The sequence below is a fragment of the Myotis myotis genome, unplaced genomic scaffold, assembly GCF_014108235.1.
Source record: "Myotis myotis isolate mMyoMyo1 unplaced genomic scaffold, mMyoMyo1.p scaffold_m19_p_2, whole genome shotgun sequence".
In the NCBI taxonomy this organism is placed as follows: Eukaryota; Metazoa; Chordata; class Mammalia; order Chiroptera; family Vespertilionidae; genus Myotis; species Myotis myotis.
The window spans coordinates 42225482-42247654 of NW_023416324.1; the positions used below are offsets into that span (position 1 = coordinate 42225482).

Below are 22173 nucleotides of genomic sequence, written 5' to 3' on the forward strand. Positions count from 1 at the left end.
TAAATACAGTGTAGCTATATGCATAATGTTATCAATACATAGAGAGTAATTATTGTAACAATTTTTAAGTAAATGTTAGACTGTTATAGTTTATTATTTTATGTCAAATTAATTACAAAAATTTCTTTATTTTTAGATAACTTAACCACATTAGTATATGGCAGTATTGCATATCTCAACTACATTCCATATATTCTGTTAGCTGGTATATGTGTGTATGTGTTTATGTTCAAGTCTAGGACTAGACATTATGTAATTAAACTTCTTCAGTGCCTTAAAAAACTCCCTGGTTGGAAGCTGTGCAGTTAGTTTCTGTGATTTGTAATCATAAACTGTGTTTGGAAAAAGAAGGAATAAGACTAATATACATTTAAAATTAATAGAGTAAGTACCACCCTACCTCAAATTCTAACTCTAACCTAACACTAAACTTGTGATAGATTTTTGTGGCTGACTGATCTACTGTAAATAATTGGTATATGCACACAATTTTAGAAAACTTCATTTATCTTTATATTTGTCTTTCAAGTCTTCAAAGGAGAGAGCACTAACAATCGACAAACTTGAGATAAATATGGCTTTTTATCTCCTGGAGTGTTTTCTGTGTAACTTGAGGATAGTAAAAATATCTGTTATCTAGAATTTAGTAACAGTATCCTTTATGTAGAATGAAGTGAAAAAGATGGACATTCAGAGGCAGAGAGTGAATAGGAATAAGGAGGAAGAGTGGTTTTGGTGTAAACCTGTAACAGAGGAGGTCAGTTCATTTATGGCTGAAGAGGTTCAGTGTTGGTAAGAAATTTCTCAATGCTGCTGGCTTGGATTTGCCTTGTCTTTTTTTCTACCCAGTGATGAATAGCATTAATTTAAACCTATTTAGGGCTAGTGTGGGAGAAACCACAGCCTTTGTTGTGGTCACTGCTGTACACAGTAGGACTGGTGTTTCACTTAGTTAAGGCCTCAAGCTGCTTCCAGAAGACGCAGAACAGCCTGTCGGCTTTTAAAACTTGCACAGAAGCAACAACAGTTCTAATTGCTCACAAATGTTAATATAGATTATTGAAAACAATTCTGAGGGTTAGAATAGGAGGAAAAAAAACATCAAATACAGATTGAATGCAGTGAATGTGCTAACCATTGTTTTATGACCATTTCAGCAACAATTTCTCCATGGTTATTTAGATCTTACTTTTCAATATATTATAAATTGTAAATCATTGGGAGCTGGGGTAAGGGGGAGGAAGAAGTCAGGTGGAGGAGGAAGAGAATGAATGAACTGGCATGCTTTGTTAAGAGAAACATAAAACCGTGAACTTAATCGCAAATGGAGATGCTCTAAAAAGTGTTTTGGTTTAAGTAATGACTGTAAGAGGATCCCAAGCAACAAGATATCAAGAGAATTTTATAATCAATCTCCCCACATTTTTTTTTTTTTTGCATAGTTTCTTTTAGACTGAAAGACTATTAGTGGCTTTTGGAGTTTCTGTGCAAATTTTTAGAAAGAAAAGTTTCACAATTTTTTTTTAAGTATTTAGGGTTCCAGTTAGGGACACTTGTGGCACACATACACTTGTAAAGGAGCTATTGAGATGTTTATTATTATTACCATTTTACCTTTGAAGGTGACAATAGACTGTTGTCTATTTTTTGGCTGTCAGCCACTAAGGCAACTGTAAGATACAAATTACTGATCCAAACTTTAGTGTCCCTAAACTTAACCAGAATTTTATAGCTGCTGCAAAGACAGAAATGAGCCCCCCCCCCCCCCCGGGTTTTCCCCAAATATTAGAAAACAATGTTGTGTGTTTTGTTATGATAACTCCACAGTGTAAAAGTATATTTTATCTAATGGAATTTGTCCTCCCATTTTAGTGAAATAAACATGGCTTATGAGGCAAAGAAATAAATCCACAAATGACAAATTGCAGCAGCTTCATGGCAGAGATCTTTTTGCTGTTCTGTTTGTAAAGAAGCTAAATAAGATTAAGCTAAACAAGATAAAACTGAAGGAAAGAAGTTCATTTGTGTTATGTATTTTGGCAAGTGTTGGTCTTCTTTGACATGTAATATATTGCTCATCCCAAACCTAGAAATGATTAGGGTGGTCATAATAACTGGAGATTGAAGTGGAACAGCTTAATCTTCTTTGCAAACTTTAAACTTACTACTCTTTGTGTCTTTTGCATACCTTCCTAGTGATAGATATTTTGGGCCTTGATCAACTGAGAGATGGATGGAAGGGAGGAAGGAAGACAAATAACTTTTATTGAATGTCTCTTTTATGGCAAGCACTGTACTAAGTTTTGCCCTATGCTGTAGCTTTTTTTCCCTTTCCTCTTCTTTTTTAAAAACTTCATAGCAATATTGTGAATAAATAATACATTCTCCATTTGTACTGATGAAAATAAAGTCTCAGAGTGGCCAAGTTAGAGCAAAATTAAATTCAGACTTGTTGATTCCAAGTTATTTGCTTTTAAAAATAAAATTCAAATCTATTCTATAGCCTTCTTTCTATTTTGTTGTTTGGGGTTGGCTGTTATTTAAATGGTATTACACATCTACCTTGAATCAATAAAAAGTCAAAATCCAAACCTTTGCCACAGAGATAGTTTACTGCAGAGTTCAGGTCTAGCCACAGAATGAGGCTGCACTTGGTTAGGAGAAGGAGAAATGGTTTGGGGCTTGTCAGTGTGGGGGTCAACAATCTGGAATGACTTGTTCTATTTTGTTTTTAGGAAGTTGAAGTTAGTGAATTCTATTTGACATTATGACACAGGTTTAAGATTAAAAACATTCTTTTTGGTAAGATAAAGTTAGCTGAATTGGTTTAAATGCTTTGGGAAGCCATTGAGAATTAAAGCAAGCATTATTTTAAAAATCAGAGTCGCATGTAATATTTTACTAGGTAGATTTTTAAAAAACATTTTCTTATATGCATGAGATGTATATTAGTAACTTCCCATAATGATTAGATTTAAAAATTTAAAACTTATTCCATAAAGACCTTGTGGCCTTGTGTATAATTATTTAAAAGAAAGCAAAAATGGAGTATTTTTAGTTAAAAAAATTTTTTAAAAAAAATTTAAAATAGAAAGGAAAAAAGTTTAAAATAGGGACAAGCTTTATCTTAATGCCCTTAAATGATTTATTGATGGATTTATTTAATGCCCTTATATTCATTTTTTTAAGCTTAGGCAAGATTAGTTCTTAATGACTTCAGTGCAAAAACTCAGTCTCACTCAACATGAATTTTCTATTGGTAAATAGAAAAAAAAGACCAGCAAAATAATTTTTACTACATTGGTTCTACATATTAATTATTTTAGGATTTTTTAAAAAAAGTATGCTGCTGAACTGGAACCAATAATGAATAAAAGAAATGTAATTTTCTTTTTAAGAAATGCTAATAAGTCTTAATGTTAGGGTTGTTGATTATCATTTATGCTGGAGGAGGAAAATTTAGGTTTGTGAATAAAAGTGAATAAATTGGAAACAAAAGGGGGTTAGAATTAAAAATTAGGACTCACAGTCATTGTTCTTTCCACCCCGTTCCATACTGCCTGCCTTATGATGTCTCTGGTGTTTATGGTCGTCCCAAATACTGTGAATTTCAGACATAAACAGTTTTCAGAGCATACATATTTATACAAATATTTTAATAGCTATTTTTGAAGTACTCTATGGGTTAAAAAAGTAAGCTGAAATAAAAAATAATAAAACATTTAAAAAGTAAATACTATTCAAAATTTTGTATGTATGTCTGTGTAGCATCTGCCCTTGTCAGGCTGCTGTCTTTGTTGCTATGGTTTGGGTGATTTTATTTCCTTTTGTAATTTTGCCAGCCCATGATTGGGTAGTGCAGCATGTTCATGCTGTGGGGGAAGATGTATCTGTGGTGAGTCACATAGCTTGATCTAAGTGGTAATTTTTTGGTAGGGAAAGGTATTGGTCAGATTCTATTATCCAATAGAAACTGTGGTGCCACAATATCAATGTTCATTTAGTTATCAAAATCAGGCACACATTACTTAATATGGGGAATGGAGGACTATCTCTTCTGTTGGAAGCACTTAGGATACTGTGTGTTTTAATCTTAAAGGGATTAGTTATCTGATTTTAAGGTTCTGCATAAAGTGAATATTGTATATATAGGATCCCATTATTGTCATTTTCAAATATTCCATTGCTTTTCAAAGAAGCTGACATTACAAGTTCTTAGGATGACAAATTCTCATCAACTTCGGTGAAAATTTTGGCTGCAAAATGACGAAAGGCAAAGGAAGGTTCTAGACAGATGGTTTTCAGTGTTGGGATGACATCAAGCCCTTCTTCATGGCATGTTTTAAACATTACAAATGAATGAGGAATGGAGATGCTTAAAGAGCTTACTATAGAATGAGGAAGTAAGATACTATGTATGTGCATGCAAACCTTCAAAGCATGCTGTTAAACAGAACTGTATGAGCTTAGGTATAATAGCAAAGTGGCAGTGAAAATTGTAAATATCTTTTTTATGCAGTAGAACTCAAAAATAATATTAGTCATTACAAATATTGTGGATGGAAAAGTGTGTATACCTGAGGAAATATTTTTGGCATTAAGTAATGGGAAGTTGAAGATAAGTGGGTTACATACATTTAAGATGATGCAAGGATTCTTGATAAGATTTTGGCAAAAGCTTGTCTGCATCTTTGTATAACTGTGGCAAGATTTCTGCATGGATCATATTACATAAATATAACTAAGTTACTAATGTTTCTGTTTGATTCATTTAGTTGGCTTTTTCTTCTCTTTTAAATGTTAGAGGTTCTCTTTTGGAGAGTCGTTTCAAGTAACTTCTGAGAATGAAGTCTTTGTAACTGGATGCTGTTTAACAGCATAACTATTGTTGTATGTTCCTGTCAGCAAAAGATAGTCTTTGCAATACTTTTATTGTATGTCCTCTTAAAATGTGACAAGGACTTTTATTAAGAATTATTTTTTTTGTTTAAATGTACTTTTTGAAATCCCTCCCCCCCCCCCCCAAGCTAATCAAGAATTACGGGGGTGGTTTAAGAATATTCAGATGAATTTTTATTATTTTCTAGGCTTGTTCACTGTATAGGAAAAGTCTTATTTTTTTAAAAAAAAGGTTCTGGGATTCATGTAGTTTAGATTTTCTCTAAAAGGAAGGGGGAATAGAGATTAACAGAAAAGTGCCATCTCATTGAGCTTGGGATGTATACGGTTTTTTGGAAAATGAGGATATTGCAATCTGAATTGTTAGGGTTGAAGAACTAATTGTTCTAAAGATATTTGCCCCTCATTTCAGAAAAGACAGCAAACATGCAAAATGGATAAATGTAATCCTTTGTACTTTTACCACCTACATTTTTAAACTACAGTGACTCTGATTTCTCTGGAAAGGTCAGAGGTTTAAGAAAGCTTTGTAATTCTTCAAAGAGAGACATTTTCAATTTTGCTATATAGAGACTGATTATACATAGCTTTTTACTTTATTTGCAATTGAGCCTAGGACAGTGGTCGGCAAACTCATTAGTCAACAGAGCCAAATATCAACAGTACAACGATTGAAATTTCTTTTGAGAGCCAATTTTTTTAAACTTAAACTATATAGGTAGGTACATTGTTATTAACTTAATTAGGGTACTCCTAAGGCTTAGGAAGAGCCACACTAAAGGGGCCAAAGAGCCGCATGTGGCTTGCGAGCCGCAGTTTGCCGACCACTGGTCTAGGAGGTGCTGAGGTGGGTATGATGCTGAATAAGTCATGAGACATGTCATGAGATAGCAGAATTGGAGGGAAACAGATAGATTGGAGAAAAACATAGATTCACGTTTAGAGATGCTCATTTTTGGCCTTTCCTATCAATCACTTTGTTTAAAAGTGAGGACAGAGCAGCTGCAACAGTGCATTTGGCTTTGTACTAGAGCATTCTATTACAAACTCTTTAAGCACTTGGGCCGTTTCAAGGAGTTTATGTATGTGGGTGCTATTTCTTAGGATTGGCTTTGTTGGTTTTCTAAATTGTACATATGAGTTTCTTTGGTTATATGTGGGTTTCTTTGTTCCTGTTTTGTTTTTCTTTTGGACTTCTCCAAGTTTTGGAAAATTTTTCAAGTTGGGTGCTGGGGTGTATAGAGATTGTAGATGACTTTTGTTGTGGGTTACTCCTGTTATTCAGGAAACAGAGGCTCAGAGAGGGTTAGTAATTCACTCAAGGTCATGCCAACAGTAGGTGGCAAAGCCAGGGTTAAAGCCAGATCCGTCAGACCTCAGGCTCCTGTTGTTAACTTCTGTAATATTTAAATTGGCTGTTCTTATACATTATGTTATTAGCTCTTCATGTAAATCATACATTTTAGGGAGGGGAGCTTTTACAATTGCTTTTATGCAGTTCAGGAGGCTGAGTAACATGTCCATGGTACATGGTTAGTAAGTGATTGGATCTGGTGATGAGGTCAGACCTTTCTGTGGCCTGTTTTTACTTTCTAATGTGTTTCTCAATGTATCCAACTCTCTAAGCTCTACCTCTGAATGTTTGGATGGGATAAAAAGTGCTCTCTGGAAGTATGTAATAGTGCTGAAAGCACTTTGTTTTCTCTGAAGCTTAAAAAGTAGTGAGAGCCCTGGCTGGTGTTGCTCAGTTGGTTGGAGCATTGTCCCGTACACTGAAAAAGTTGAGGTTTGATTCCTCGCCGGGGCACATACCCAGTTGGGGTGCATGTGGGAGGCAACCGATCAATATTTCACTCTCACATTGATGTTCTCTCTCTCCCTTCCGAACTTTCTCTAAAATCAATCAAAGCAAGTCCCTGGTGAGAATCGGGCGGGGTGGGGGGGTGGGAAGTAGTGAGAAACAGAGCTTGTTCTGGTTTGTTACTAGATTCAGAGTTTCACACGTTGGAGGAAATCTTCATTTAACAGGTGAGAAACTAAGACCACACATCCCAGCAGCTCTAGAGATAGAAAACCCTTGCATGCATTGGAGAGCAGTTGTAGCCTGTTGTTATTGTTTGCATCCAGGTGGATGCTTTTTGTTTGGTGTTGGCATAGAAGAGCTATTTCAGTTGCCTTTATTGACAAAGTCTACCCTGTCATTGGCAACTCCATTCAGCAAACATGTTTTGAGCACTTAAGGCACTATGTGCTAGGTGCCAGTTATACAAAGCTAAAGAAAATGTGATGAAATGAGTTGATTCCATCTTAGATGTAATTTCCTCAGAAATTAAGACTTCAGCCCTGGCTGGTTTGTCTCAGTGGATAGAGTGTCAGCCCTCAGAGCGAAGGGTCCCGGGTTTGATTCTGGTCAAGGGCACATACCTCAGTTGCAGTCTCAGTCCCCTGCTCTGGTCAGGGCGCATGCAGGAGGCAACCAATCAAGGTGTCGCTCACATTAATAATTCCCTCCCTCTCTCCCTCTCTTTCTAAAAATAAATAAATAATTAAATAAATAGATAGAAAAGTATTCTCAGGTGAGGATTAAAATAAAAGAAATTAAGACTTCAAAGCTTTTCTGTTTTAAAATTAGAATTCTTCCAATCACTAGCCTGTGTGAGTTTTTAATAATTCACAGAACCAGTTGTTTATATTGCTGTGCAATTGGTGTATGTTGAGGAATTCTATCATTTGATGATACTTCTCCTCAGTGTTAAATTTTTTTGTTTTCTTATGTCAAATATATCTGTGTGAGTGGAAAGAAAATCCAAGCAGACACAGGAGAGGGCACAGGTGGTTTCTATTATTTGATAGTTCACTGTAGCATGTTTTCTCTAAAGAAAACTGGTGGGTAAAAAAAAAAAAAGTTCTATTTTTTTAAAGAACATCTTTCTAGTAATACTGAAGTATAAAACAGAGTCATAGGAAAACTAAACAGCAGGAGAATGAGGGAATGAAAAACAGCAAGGAGAGGAAGGCCTGGGAGAGCCAGCCGTGTGAATTCATTTGGCAGTTGGTAGTAGTTCCTAAAACAGTCAAGTCCCAGTGGTATAACCTACAGTCTCTGTTTTGCTCCATCTCCAGAGAAAGTTAGCAATCCTGAGACTTTTATACTGAAGTGGATTTAAATTGTCCAAGGTCTCAAGCTGCTTTGCCTAATTTTCTGTTGTTAAAAGAAAACAGATACGAATATGCATTCAGACAGAAAGCATAGACGAGGTCCTGTATGTGTGAGTGTGTGCTTGTGTGTTAATGGGACAGGTGTGAAGGTCTTTGGGGAAAGTGTGTACAGATGGTGGTGGGAAAGAGAAGAACTTTTGCGTGTCTGATAAATGAAATACAAACAGCAACAACAATCTGGTGGTCCCACACAGTGGGTATTGGATTTTTTTTTGGTTCTGTTATGTCTGCTTGTTGTTTGATCTGAAAGTGAAGTCTATTTCTCCAGCCATTAAATATGTGAGCTTTTCTTTGTATAGAGACTAAAACAAATGATTTGTTCTGTAATTATTTTTCAAAAGGCAGAAAATGCGTGTGTAACATTGAGAATGGCATGGGATTGTCATAGAAACTCATCTGAACGCTGTAAATAAAAATGGCTGGGGATTAGTCACAGTGACATGTGGGACATCATGAAACTCAAGACAGATTTCTTTGTTTTACAGTCAGTAAGAGAAGTGAGGCGAACTTGATCAAGTTCATGGGACGTTAGCAGTTCAGTTTCTCCAGGGAAAACTGTGTTGTCTTCAGATTAAATAAGCCACATGGATACAAATTCTTAAATTCACCTGATGATTTTAACAATATCGATATTTCCTTTATTTTAAGAGTGTATTATTTACAGCCAATGAAAGTTTTAAAAGTTTGAAAATCTCTGTTTTTACTACTAATTTCCCTCTCTCCTTACCCCCACCACTCTACACAGCTTATTTTCTTACAATCCTGAATAGCATTTTTACATATGCGGCCTTATTATGTTTTCTTTAATCTCTCATTATTTCAATTAGTAAGAATAAAACAACATGATAAACAGTGTTAATGTTATATCTTTTAAAATTATATATATTTAGATTAGAATTATGGGTCTGCAATGTAACCCCATTTTCTGTTTTCTAATGTATTACTTAGAAGGATATTTTTATAGTGTATTCTCATTGTCCAACATGTGGAGAAAGGATTGCTTGTCTTTAAATTTGGAATGAATCCCCAGTTCCATACTCCCACCAGGGTGATGTTTCAGTAAACGAACATATCAGGCCTTGGACCCTTGAGCTTTCGGAGGTAGGAGCTAAAGTCTGAGTGGGGCTCAGGACTTAAGGAATTAGTGCTGGGGAATGTCTCATGCTTCTGGTGAGCCCCCTTTCACAGTGCTATACTTTATTGAATGTTCTTATTTTTAATCAAGATAATAGACACAGCCCAGCTGGTGTGGCTCAGTGGTTGAGTGTTGACCTGTGAACCAGGAGGTCATGGTTTGATTCCTGGTTGGAGCACATGCCTGGTGGTGGGTTCAATTCCCAGTGTGGAGTGTGCAAGAGGCAGCCTATCAATGATTCTCTTTCATCATTGATGTTTCTCTCTCTCTTCCCTTTCATCTCTAAAATCAATAAAAAATATATTTAAAAAATAGATACAATATTTAAACAAGGGAAAGTTGCAGAAAAATGTGGGATAATTAAAGTGATTGAGTTGTCTTTCTGGATTGAGTTAACCAGTTAACACAACTAACCTTGAAACTGAAGAGAGCACATGCAAAGATACAAGTGAAAATTTTAGTGCATGGAACATACAGAGGCACCCTGTTTTCCTACCTGTCTCCCATGAGACTCTACCCACACTTTGTATCGTAATATGTGTGTGTGTGTGTGTGTGTGTGTGTGTGTGTGTGTGTATTTTCTCTCTCTCTCTCTTTTTATTTTTTGTATTATTTCTTCTACTTGGAATGTCCTCACCCACCTTTAATTGGCTAATATTACTTAAGCCTTCTTTTCACCCCAGCATTTAAGGGCTCTTTGCCTACATTCCCATAGAATCCTGGTAGCACTATATCAGTACTCACCATTAGCACTTCTTGTTCCATAAAATGATCTGTCTTCCAAATTGGGCTGTGATTTCTTTATGAGCAGGGGCTGGATTGTATTAGTTTTTTGTGTACCTCCCCATAGGAGTGCATAGAGCCTGCTCATATTTTTGTTGAGCTGGGGACTAAGTGGAGAATATGGGTTGAACAAAACAAAAAAAAAGTGAGAAGCTGATAATCTGAATTTTAAAACTAGGTAACATATTATATAGTTTTTGGGTGTTCACCTTAGGACTGAATTTAAGCCTAAACTTTTTGTGTGAGAATGATTTTTCCCTTCTCACCCTATTATGTTAACTTATTTCTGTTTCTTCACCAAAATCCAAAGTTGCATGTTAACCTAAAGGAGTTATTTATATGTGAATAATTATAATTTGGAAAATAAAGGTTTGGTGATGCCAGACTTATCTATAGAAAACTGTCAGGCTATTTGTTTTTCCATCTAAGATCCTGGTCTTGACTTTTATTTGAACTGTTTACCCTGTAAAGATGATAGGGAAATATAACCATTGCTTCAGCTTATGTAAGAAAATCATCTTTATAACAACAGTCATTTATTTCTCAAGTACCTACTATGTGCTAGGTACCCAGCTAGAGGGGAGACAAAGGGATTTAATTTCATGCTGTTGAATTTTTAAAGAGCATAATCTTGATTAAAGAAGTAGTCCTGTCCTTAGGATAGACACACTTTGGTTGTGGTGGTGGTGTTGGGGGAGGCGGGGTTGGATCACATGCTCTCTTCCTCCAAAGGGAAAATGTCAGTCGTATCCTTATCTCTAGAGAGCATTTAAAGTTTTGTCTGTCTCTCTTCACTGAATCAGGTGTATTTTGGCATCGTTACTTACCCCAAGTTGGGGAAGGCCACAGGCGGTAGTAGTAGAAAAGTTAGAAATCAGAATTAAGGACTTGGGCCCAATTATATATGGTAAACTACTAAAGTTCCCCTCCTATCCAATGCTTTTCTCACATCAAAACTGTTAGACCAATTTCATTAGCTCCAAAATGCACCAGCATATGTAAATCTTCTTTGTTTAATTGGAGACCTATTGATTGTAGGTAACATAAGCCTCTCTAAGGGAAACAGAACCCAACTGAAGATAAGAGTTTCTTCCCCCCCAACACATACAGCATGCATGATTTTATTTCTCTAGGCATGTTCATTATCAAAACTGTGCCACTGCAGATTTTCCAATAAAGTGTTTCCTTCTGGCCCCATTTTCATATCTAAAAGCTCCTACTGGTTTCAGCAAGGGATAATGGCAGCATTTAACAGAAAATCTTATCTCTCTCTTTCCTTTTTTTTTTTTTTTTTTTGCCAAAACCTTAAAGGTACATACTGAGAAACAACAACTTGTAAAATCATATGAAAATTAATTTGCTTTAAAAAGATGTGAAAAGTCTTCTTTTGTGCTTCATAGAATGCTGAACGGGATGAAATTTTGCCCATCTTCTTTAGTGAGCAGTCACCAAAAATATTCCAGTAGGGAATGAAAACTAGAATGCAATTTTTTTCACTTACATTCTAATTGAATCTCAAAGCTGCAAAGAAGGTAGTGTGCCAGCCTGATTTTGCAGGGTGGTATAAAGCATGGGCTATCCCAGTGTGCTTCCTAGGATCAGGGCATCGTCTAACTCAGCGGTTCTCAACCTGTGGGTCGCGACCCCCTTGGGGGTCAAACGACCCTTTCACAGGGGTCGCCTAAGACCATCGGAAAACACATATATAATTACATATTGTTTTTGTGATTAATCACTATGCTTTAATTATGTTCAATTTGTAACAATGAAAATACATCCTGCATGTCAGATATTTACATTACGATTTATAACAGTAGCAAAATTACAGTTATGAAGTAGCAATGAAAATAATTATATGGTTGGGGGTCACCACAACATGAGGAACTGTATTAAAGGGTCACGGCATTAGGAAGGTTGAGAACCACTGTTCTGTTAATACTAATAGGAAACTTGCATTTTCTTATATATCTTCTTGAAATTTCTTTCATTTTTATTTCTGAAGTGTAAGATTTAGGTCAAGATCAATGTATGGCTAATTGCTTATTAGGTAATAAGAATTTTGGGAAGGAGAAATACCTGTTCAGTTGTTGTAAATTTTCATTCAATAACTCAAACTATGTTTGACAAAAACACTAGTCAGGTATAAGAGGTAAATATCTCTATTTTTTTCTTTCTTAAAATTATACTAAAATTATGTTTATTAAGAACTTGAATTAGGAAACACTCTAATTTTTCTCTCCCTTAGAGTATTATCAATCTCTAAAAGGGATATTTAATTACTGAAATTATAGCATCTTGTGGAAAACGGTTATTTTCTAATTTTATAATGTAGTTAATGCTATCGCAATGAATTCATGGCCCTTCTCAGAGTATTCATTGTTCTTGCTTGGTGTGGCTGGTCGAACACCTCTCAGGTGGTGAGGAGTGTGTGTTTAGATGGTGTGTAGTGGAGAGATCTTGACTGGTACAGAGTAACTTTATAGCAGCCACTATAATGCTTATCAGTGAAATCCTACCTCATTTAATTATTACTTAATTCTCTGATTATATTTTTTGTGTCTGAGAGAAGATGATCACCTTCATCCTGTTGAAGTGTGGATGGACAGATATCGTTGTTTCAGTTTCTCAAGTCAGTACACCTACGAAGGCATTCTGAAGTAGAACACCTTTTTGAAGAGTAGTGCATCAATCTACCTACCAAAACGGATGTAGTGAAATGCTGACTGGGCTTGTGATGAGATAAGAGGTTTCTCAATTCAGTTAAGTTCATCTTTGAGTAATGCATGGCACTCAGGTTCAGTCAGGTTTTTAAAAAATTTCTTTTGGAAATTATTCATAGAAACTCAGTCCTATAACCAGATAGTGAATATTATCATTGGAAGGAAGGTTTGCACTCATCTATCAGACCAAAAAAATCACACCTCTCTGTCAGACCAAAAAATTCTCACTTTGTTGATCTCCTTTCATATGTATGTGATATGTGGCATAGGCTATATGATATGATGTGTGTGTGTGTATGTATGTATTACTACCAGCTATTTACAACAAACCTAGATCATCCTGTTTCAGCCCCCTCCCAAGAACAGAAGTTTCTTTGAAACCAAGCATAATGGAGTGGAATGTTAAAAGACTGGATGATACATTTTAGGTCAAACAGAAGTATGGATTATCTGCTGTTTGGATTTGTCCATCTGGAGTTACTACCTCCTCTATGGCTGCATCCCCCTGTTTGCACGGGGAATTGAGATTGGATTTAAAATGAAAATGATTCACATCAGTCAAGTAAAAAAGAATGAAGATTCCCCCCCCCCCAATTTAACTATTCATATATTTTCTTGGGGAAAATGGGACTGCATTAATAAAATAATTCAAACTAGAGAATCACATGTATTTCTTTTAAACCATTTCAGGCCTGTTGCTGAAAGGTTTTAGGATATTGTGAAAAATCATTTTGTTTTAATAAACATTGCTGGTTTGATTTCTTATTTCTTTTTCATTTATTTTTCAATATAAGAATATATGTAAGTTATAATGCATAATAATGAAGTGCAGACCTGGGGACCTTTCTCCCCACCTGAGAAAGAGAGCATCAGCAGTATTTTGCATTTACTTCTATGTTCCCTGGAAATATTACCCATTATCCTCAATATTGTGTTCATCATTACCCTCATATAAAAGAAGTGTTTTCATGACATATATGTGTACTAAATATATTGTTCAGTTTTGCTTGAGTTTTATAAAAATTTTATATACATACACACATACATACATATATGCTTCTTAAAATTGATTTTCACTCAATGTTTCTAATATTGCTGCATGTACTGTAATTTATTCTTCTTATATAATATACTAATGTTCGATGTTTCTCGTTTTTTGCTACCAGCAAGTCATGAATAGTAACATGTCATCTGGAGCATGTGTGTAAGAATTTCTTTAGGGCATGTACTAAGAGTGGAATTGTTGATTAACAGAGTGTGTAAATGTTACATTTTTTTGTTTTTAATTTATTTTTTATTGATTTTTAGAGAGGAAGGCAGAGGGAGAGAGATAGAAACATCAATGAGAGGGAAACATTGATCAGCTGCCTCCTACACGCCCTCTACTGGGGATGGAGCCTGTGCGCTGGCCAGAAATCGAACCTGTGACCTCTTGGTACATGGGTTGTTGCTCAACCACTGAGCCACACCAGCCAGGCAAATGTTACATTAAAAAAATATATATATTATTTTATTTTAAAAATAGTTGTACCTATTTTTCACTCTCACTAGCACTAGCAGTGTACAAAAGATTCATGTTGATACATGTCTTTTCTAATATTTACTATTGCCAAATTTTTACTTTTTGCCAACCTGGTGGCTATAAAGTGATATTTCATTGTGGTCTTAATTTGCATTATTCATTTGATTAATAATGAGATTAAACATCTTTTCTGTATCTTTCCTTTTCTGTGAAATAAATACTCATGTCTTTTTACTATGTTTTCTATTTTGTTGCTTGTCTTTTTCTTGTTGGTTTGTTAGGAATTCTTTATGTCTCTTGAATTCTCCTTTGCATTATATGTTTTCAAATATCTTTTCATAGGTCGTGGCTAGTCTTATAATTGCTTTAAGATATCTTTGATGAACAAAAATTAATTTTAATATAGTAAACTTTATTAATCCTTTTTCTGTACGGTTAGTGCTTTTGTCTTATTTAAAATATCCTTCTTTGCTCTGTTAGGAATACATGGTATTTTTTACACATCTTTAAATGCTCATCTCCCATTTAAGTTTGTATTCCAGTTGGAATTTATTTTTGTGTATGGTATGAAGGAGAGGTCCAATTTTGTTTTTTCTTTGTGAATGATAGTTCTTACTCCATCATTTATTGAATAGTTTCTCTAGTCCTCCAAATAATCTTCCAGGCTACCTCTTTTGTTTATTAAGTTTTCATATTTGTATGTGTCTGCATCTGGATTCTCTGCTGTGTTCCAATAATCAGTTTATCTACCCCATACCAACACTATGTTGTGTCACTTACTAAGCACTTATAGTTACTTAGGATATCTGATAAGGCAAATCCTTCCTACCTTTATTGAGGAGTGTTTTAGTTATTCTTGTCTCTTTACTATTCCATATATAGTATATGTTATTTATATTTAATATTTCATTCTACATATAGAATTCACTTTAATTTCAAAGCTTTTTTCTCTTTTTTAGATATTATTTTATATTCATCAAGGTAGGCTACAGAGCTATGGTTCCAAATAAGCTTTTAGTATTGAATTTCTTTTTTTTTTCTTTTTCCCATTGACACACTTCACTCATTTCTCACTGCCCCTTCACCCCCGCCTCTGGCAACCACCAGTTTCTATATCCATGACCCCCTTTTTTAAAAATTCCACATACAAGAGAAATCATACGGTATTTGTCTTTCTCTGTCTGACTTATTTCATTTTCCATAATACCCTCAGGGTCCATCCATGTTGTCACAAATGGCAGGACTTCATTCTTTTTATGCCCAAATACTCGTGTGTGTGTATGCCAAAATTTCTTTATCCATTTATCCATTGATAGAAATCAAGTTATTGGTTGATTCCATATCTTGGCTATTATAAATAATGATGCAATAGACATGGGGGTGAATATGCTAGTATCTTTTCCAGCAAGTATTTTTGTTTTCTTCAGATAAATACCCAGAAGTCGAATTGCTGGATCACATTGTCGTTCTATTTTTAATTATTTCCATAGCGGCTATACCAATTTACATTCCCACCAACAGTGCATAAAGGTTCCCTTTTCTGCACATCCTTGCCAAGTTATTTCTTGTCTTTTTGATAATAGTAATTCTGACAGGTGTGAGGTGATAGAATAATTTTTTCAAGCTTCATAAAAAGTGGATTTTGTTTAGAAATATATTGAATCTACAGATGAATTATCTTTTTACTATCAGATCTTAGTACATCTATGAACATGGTATGTCTATTTATTTAGATGTTACCTTTCAATTGATTGAATTACTTTTTACTCAGGTCTTGAGAATTTTTTTGTGAAGCTGCTTTTGAAAATTGTGTTTTTAAAAGAATATTTTCTACCAGTGTGTTTCTAGTATAGAAATACAGTTAATTTTTGTACAATAATTTCACATCCTGTTATATTTACATGTTTTCAGCCAGTAATTTGTAAATTAATTTGTGTTTACTGTGTAGATTATCATATCAAGTACAAACAATAGCACTTTCATTTCTGCTATTCCAGTCTTATGCTTTTATCCTTCGAACACTTCTTACGGCACTGGCTAGTATTGCCAATTAATTCAGTGTTGAATTAACCTGTGAGTATTGGGCATCCTTGACTTTCATCCCTTGGTTTCCTATTTATTTTTTATTTACAAAAGAGACTGAGTTAATGCCTTAATATTTAAATACTACATTTGCTGATCATATTTTAATCAGAGGAAGGTCAAGAACTTACCTCATTTTTGTTAATTTTTTCTCTTTTGTTAATTTACTGGGTTTGCTCTATGTTACAATAGTTGAATCCTCAAATTCTCCTGGCAAATTACTTCATGTGCAGAAAGATAGTATAAATTATTTGGTGAGTGGTGTTTTAAAGAATGCAATTATCTAATATTTCAAAATAAGAGGCTTATTTGTATGTACTAATCATTTTAGATATTCCAGTAAAGACAAAGACCATATTTTGTATGGATGTGAGATTCTTTGATACTGTGGTGTGCGGTCAGCCTCTTAAATTTTGATTTGAACTATAGAATCCTTGAGTATCATTTTTTACAATTTAAAATTCATGGTTTGGATTGGTTTACTTTTTTCCCTTTTCCTCATGCAATTTTTGTTAAGACTTGAGCAGATTACTCCTAATCTTGTGAGCAGACTGCAGGAAGACAACTATTAAAAGTAGAAAGCTATTAAGCAGTCAGGGGTTTATTATGCTTTAGTGTTTTGTTGAAGTCTGTTCTTAATTGGTTGATTAATGTACGTGAAGTCCTTTTCCTCCCTCCATCTCTACAGATGGCAAATGGGGGGTAGGTCCCAACTGTCATTGTTCGCAAAAAAGGTTATGGTTCAAAGTCAAAGATTCAGAGATAACAAAATAATCAATCATGGGAACTTGTCTCAGAGTGCCCAGCCAGGCAAAAGTTAGGCAGAGTAGTAATATTTACTCAGAATCCCTTAGGAGCAATTTTTTGGTGTGTTCTTGATTTTATTTAGAAAATATTATTTAGTTAATGGAAATGTCCCTCTGAGTTTAATGTCAGGCATTTATATAACTATGAAAAAGAATGGTTCCTAAGTTTTCTGTTAATCAGTTATCAAATGTTATTAGAATTTTAGTACAGTTTAAAAATGAGCATAATAGAGAAAGTAACATTCTTAATATATTGAGATTAACAGAACACTTTCAAAGGAATACCTTTTTACCATTTTCATGTGAAGATGATTTATAATGGTTAACTTCCGTTTTTTAGGAGGAAGAATAGAATTATGTTCTGGTATTGATCCATAAAGAGGATTTGTATTTTATTCATACTATAAAAAGTACCTTTAATGGATACATTGTGGTAATTGAATCTATACTGTGTATCACTATCAAAGTATCTTTTTAATTATTTTATGTTATATAATTCAGTAACTAAATTTAAGCCACGGGGAAGGAGATGACTGTATTATATCTTTAAGTGTAATGTATAGCCTTTAATATTCTTAAAGTAGATGGCAGTTAGGACATTTTTATTTAAATGCGAGAGAGAGAGAGAGAGAGAGAGAGAGAGAGAGAGAGAGAGAGAGAGAGAGAGAGAGACATTCCATTACATTCAGCACTGTATGAAACTAAGTCAAAGGAGTTTTGTTAATTAAATTCAATTGCCATCCATTAGACCAGTGGAATGAGATGATTCTGCCAGGACGCTGACACAGCACAGGTATGCAATTTGGCTAAATGGCCATTTCTAAACCATAGCACACATTTCTCTACTTGTTCACTTTTTTTAAGTGATAGTTTTTACTCTTAAAAAGTCAAAGAGGAACCAGTGCTTGCTGAAGGGTAAAGGTATCATTTTTATCCAGTCTACTGAGAAGCGATTAGTTTGTTGGCTTGGAAATGTGTGGTTCACATGGAGACTATTTGAGAGAAAATGATTTTTTTTTTTAAAAAAGTATGCAATATCTGTAGCAAGCATATTAACAAAATATATACATATGTGTGTCAGTGTAGACAAATGTATATGTTTTAAAATTTAGTGATCTTTAACCTAAAACAATTTTAGTAATAATTATTTCTTGAATTTAAAATAAAGCATCCTCGAAGATATAACTACAATTTGGATATATATTACTTGGGGGAAGTTATAATAGTTATAGGAATTATAAAAATGAAATTTAGGTGGTGGGTAAGTTTATCTACATTTTGGCATAAATCACTACTTTTAGAGGCTTTATATGTCAGGCTGATAGGTTTCCTACCATGATGAAATGACAAGAATACCATTCAGGCATTGGCTGACACATAATTTTGACAGCCAGCAAGATTGCAGTGTTGCTGAGTGCACAGATTTCCACTTCCTGCCAAGATTAAAATTGGCAAAAACCAAAGAGGATATTAGGGATTGTCACTTTAAGAAGAAATAACATGTTAATGTTCTGCATTTGCTTAAGAAATATAAGGGTGATCTCTTGAACTGCAGTCTGCTGAAACGTACAACTTTGCAATCAATAGATGTTGGTTAGTGTGAGCATCAAAAATTAAATAAAATAAGTCATTGTGATAATGAAGCTCATTCTAGTTTCACTTACTAGGACATTATTATTTTTCTTCTGTATAAAAAGACTTCTTTACAAAAGCAATAAAATAGGTTTCCCAACAGCCCCTGAAGAACAAAGGCCTACTTTAAGTTTGTGAATCTGAAGACAGAAGGCCTTACTTCCTGAATTTTCTTATTTTTTCCTGTGTGAGCAGATGGTTTTTCTTTTTATAAGTTGCCAGGTCTTTCCTAGTATAGCAACTGTCACTTATTAAGAACCTACTATGTGCTGGGTTCTGAACCAAGCACTCAAATCGTCAATGTTTTTTTTTCTCTTAGGAGTTTTCATTTAAATCTATGCATAAAAATGAAGAAAAAAAGTTATATCCTATGTTGTGAAAGAGTCAGACTCTGAAATCTGCTTATACTTTGCTATTTACAGTAAGTACTTTTGAAACAGCTGTAGATGTTCAGATGAAAGTAGCAGTGTGGAGTGGGAAATGTGGGAGCGTTCATTTGTGAGGACTCTGCATTTCTCCAGCTTTATAGCCAACAGAAAAGGAGATTGTTGTGCATTCTATTAAATACTGCCAGTATGATTAATTTAAAGGGTTACATTTTATTGAACCCTGGTGTAGATGTTCTTTGTCAACCCACATTCACAGCTAGTTAGAGTGTGTGTAGCATTTATCAAAACTTTCTGGAGCCCCTCTCACCTCATTAGCATCTGAATCTCTATTCAGCAGTTAATGTCCGTTACTGCTAGAGTGCTCAATTCTTGTTTTCAATAAGCCAGTTGTAAAATGTCAGACTGTCACTTACAATATAAAAAACCAAAAATGATGGTATTTGTAAAAATGTTATCACCTCATAAAAACAAATTGTAAAGACATGAAAGTGATCTTGCTATGCTGGGCTTTCAGAAGGGAGTTGGTACAGCTACTTTAAATACCAGTTGTGTAGATTCCCACACTCGTCTACCAATGGAGAGGTTTACACAAGCATAATTTAAGTTACAATTACACTAATTAACATCTCATTTGCATAAATTGTTGAAGTCAAAACAACAAAGAATTGTCTAAGAAGCTTAATCCTATTTGTCCAAAATAGAAAGATTTTTTTTTTAAAAAAAACATGCTCTAAAAATTGGCAGCTTGAGTATGTCTTTAGTATTTGAGCTATGCCATTTAAAAAAAATAAATACTTTTTCTTTGTTTAAGAATATATTTCTCTACCCCTTTTATAATCTCTCAGTTTTAGTTAGCTTTAAATTTTTTTTAAAAAGGCAGTAAACTCTGGTTTCTAAATCAGCATAACAAGAGATTAAATTAAAACCAAGGTACAGTATCATTTTTATGTAGTAATGTAGAATACCATGACTCTTGAGATGTATGATGAAGTGTGTGTGTGTGTATGTGTGTGTGTGTGTGTGTGTGTGTATGTCTGTAGGAATTTGTAAATTGTAAAGTGTCCCTATAGTTCAATTATGGTCAGTTTTTAAGTGTTGGCTGGTTTCTTCCAGATTGTCTAGGTGTTTTCAATGTCTTGTATTTGCCTTTTTGTTGTCCTAGATTAAGGTTATGATAAAGGTATTCTACATGTGTGATAGCTCACATTTCTAGTCAGAAAACTTTTTTTAATGGCCACCCAAATGCAGTTAGCTTCGTAGGGAGTGATTTAGTATAATAAACTATCTTCTTTAAAACCCATTTAAAATTAGGGACATGCTTGCACACAGTGGACTACTGAAGTTTTGATACTAACTCACAAAATTCTGCTGTGGGTCTAACATTCATTCATTTCATATGCAATTATTGCTACCATTGAGCTTGTATTAATTACATTGTGCATATATGGAGATGAAATGTCACTGGCAGAGTTTACAATTTTTTTATTGTTAATTTTTATAGTAATTTGGGTTGAGGAATTAAAATTAGCCTGCTTAGTTAGTATTTTCAATGTTTTATTAGCCCTAAAAATGTGACATGATTAGGAATAAGATTAGAATGAAAGTGTCTAATTATAATATGTCTCAATATCTTGAAAGCATTTTGTTTATAATACATTGTTTATCTTAATTTAGTTGTTATAGTCTTATTTTAAAATCTCATAATGTAAAGTTTATAAATTACTGTCATAGAGATAATTAGTTGATACATATGTATTGAGTATTGACTGCATGTGAGCCATCATGCTAGGTTTGGTGGAGGATATAATCATATATATATGTACATATACATACATACACACACACACACATACATAAATACATACACAATGTAGTACTTGCTTATATGAAACACACATCCTTCTCGGGGACATCTAAATACAGACCAAATAAGAACATGTCTTGTAGAAATTTAGAAGAGAATTTATGAAGCATAAGGATGATCAAAAAGCCTTTGGACAAAACTAAATTCGAGTTGTGGATTGAAGGCTTGTTGTTTGGAAATTAGATGGTGAGGAGGGGCGATGATCCAGATTGGTAGAGAGACTGGAGAGCAAGGGAAAGGCATGAGTGAAAGTGCAAGATTTACTGCAGGCCAAGTAAGTCGACAAGCTTGGTTAGTATGGGGGGTTCACGTAGGGGAGGGCATTGAGTGCCTGGTTAAATTTAGGCAATGGAGAGTCATGTGGGGCTTTGGAGTAGGGATATGACCTGTTTTAGGAAGTGCTTTGGCAAGATTGATCACCAGGCTCATATGCAGGGAGCCGGAAACAGGACGGAGTGGAGTTAGGGAGAGCGAGCAGTGGCTTTTGTAGTTCTCTCAGCACAAAAGTGTCAATCACAGTGGGTTTTGTTTTCTGTGCCCTGGGTAATATAGTGAATTAAATATATAAAACGGCAAGCGTGTTTTAGGAAAAAAATAAATGATTTCTGATTCTGAGGTGGTACTTAAAACTTAAAAAGATATATATTTTATATAATAAAACATCTTTTAAAATTTTAATAGTGATTCTATATATATTTAGAAAGATAAGTATGAAAAAAGAACATTATTTCCTTTATCCTTTCAAAGGAAAATGATTTCCAGATTATTTTCCCCTCTATTTTTTTAAAAAAGCAGATTTTTTTAGAGAACACATTTCAGTTTCTTTTGTGGTTGGCCAAATTGTTCCATTGTCAATATTTGATCTTTATTGGAAGTTGAGGGCATGTTCCAGTTACTCAGGAGAATGTTCTGGACTTTTCTTCTTATCTTTTGAAGGCTTATCTTTGATAAGGTTGGACATGGTGTGTTCATGGTGACTGTTATCATTCTTCTTGTCAGTTTTCTATATTTACCTTGTTTATAGTACGTAATCTGAGAGTGCCTTCAAGAGCCTAGAAAAGATTTGGCCTCAGATTCTACATTTTAGGTATTTTAATACAATCAGGAGGAAATTGGGCGTCA

General features: G+C 34.4%; 1 protein-coding gene across 28 annotated transcripts in view; it reads left to right on the forward strand.

Annotated features, from left to right (window-relative positions):
- NFIA (nuclear factor I A) overlaps positions 1-22173 on the forward strand; it is a 369092-nt gene that overhangs the window by 10760 nt on the left and 336159 nt on the right. The window contains exon 3 of one of the 28 annotated variants that reach the window (XM_036352914.1): positions 13185-13521. The exons of 25 other annotated variants lie outside the window; for them this stretch is intronic. In XM_036352914.1, coding sequence (XP_036208807.1) covers positions 13185-13468 — 284 coding nt within the window. In that variant the 3' untranslated portion in view covers positions 13469-13521. Of the gene's footprint in view, positions 1-13090; positions 13522-22173 lie in introns of those variants that run through there. 2 more of the 28 variants (XM_036352922.1, XM_036352923.1) reach the window with 2 other exon arrangements.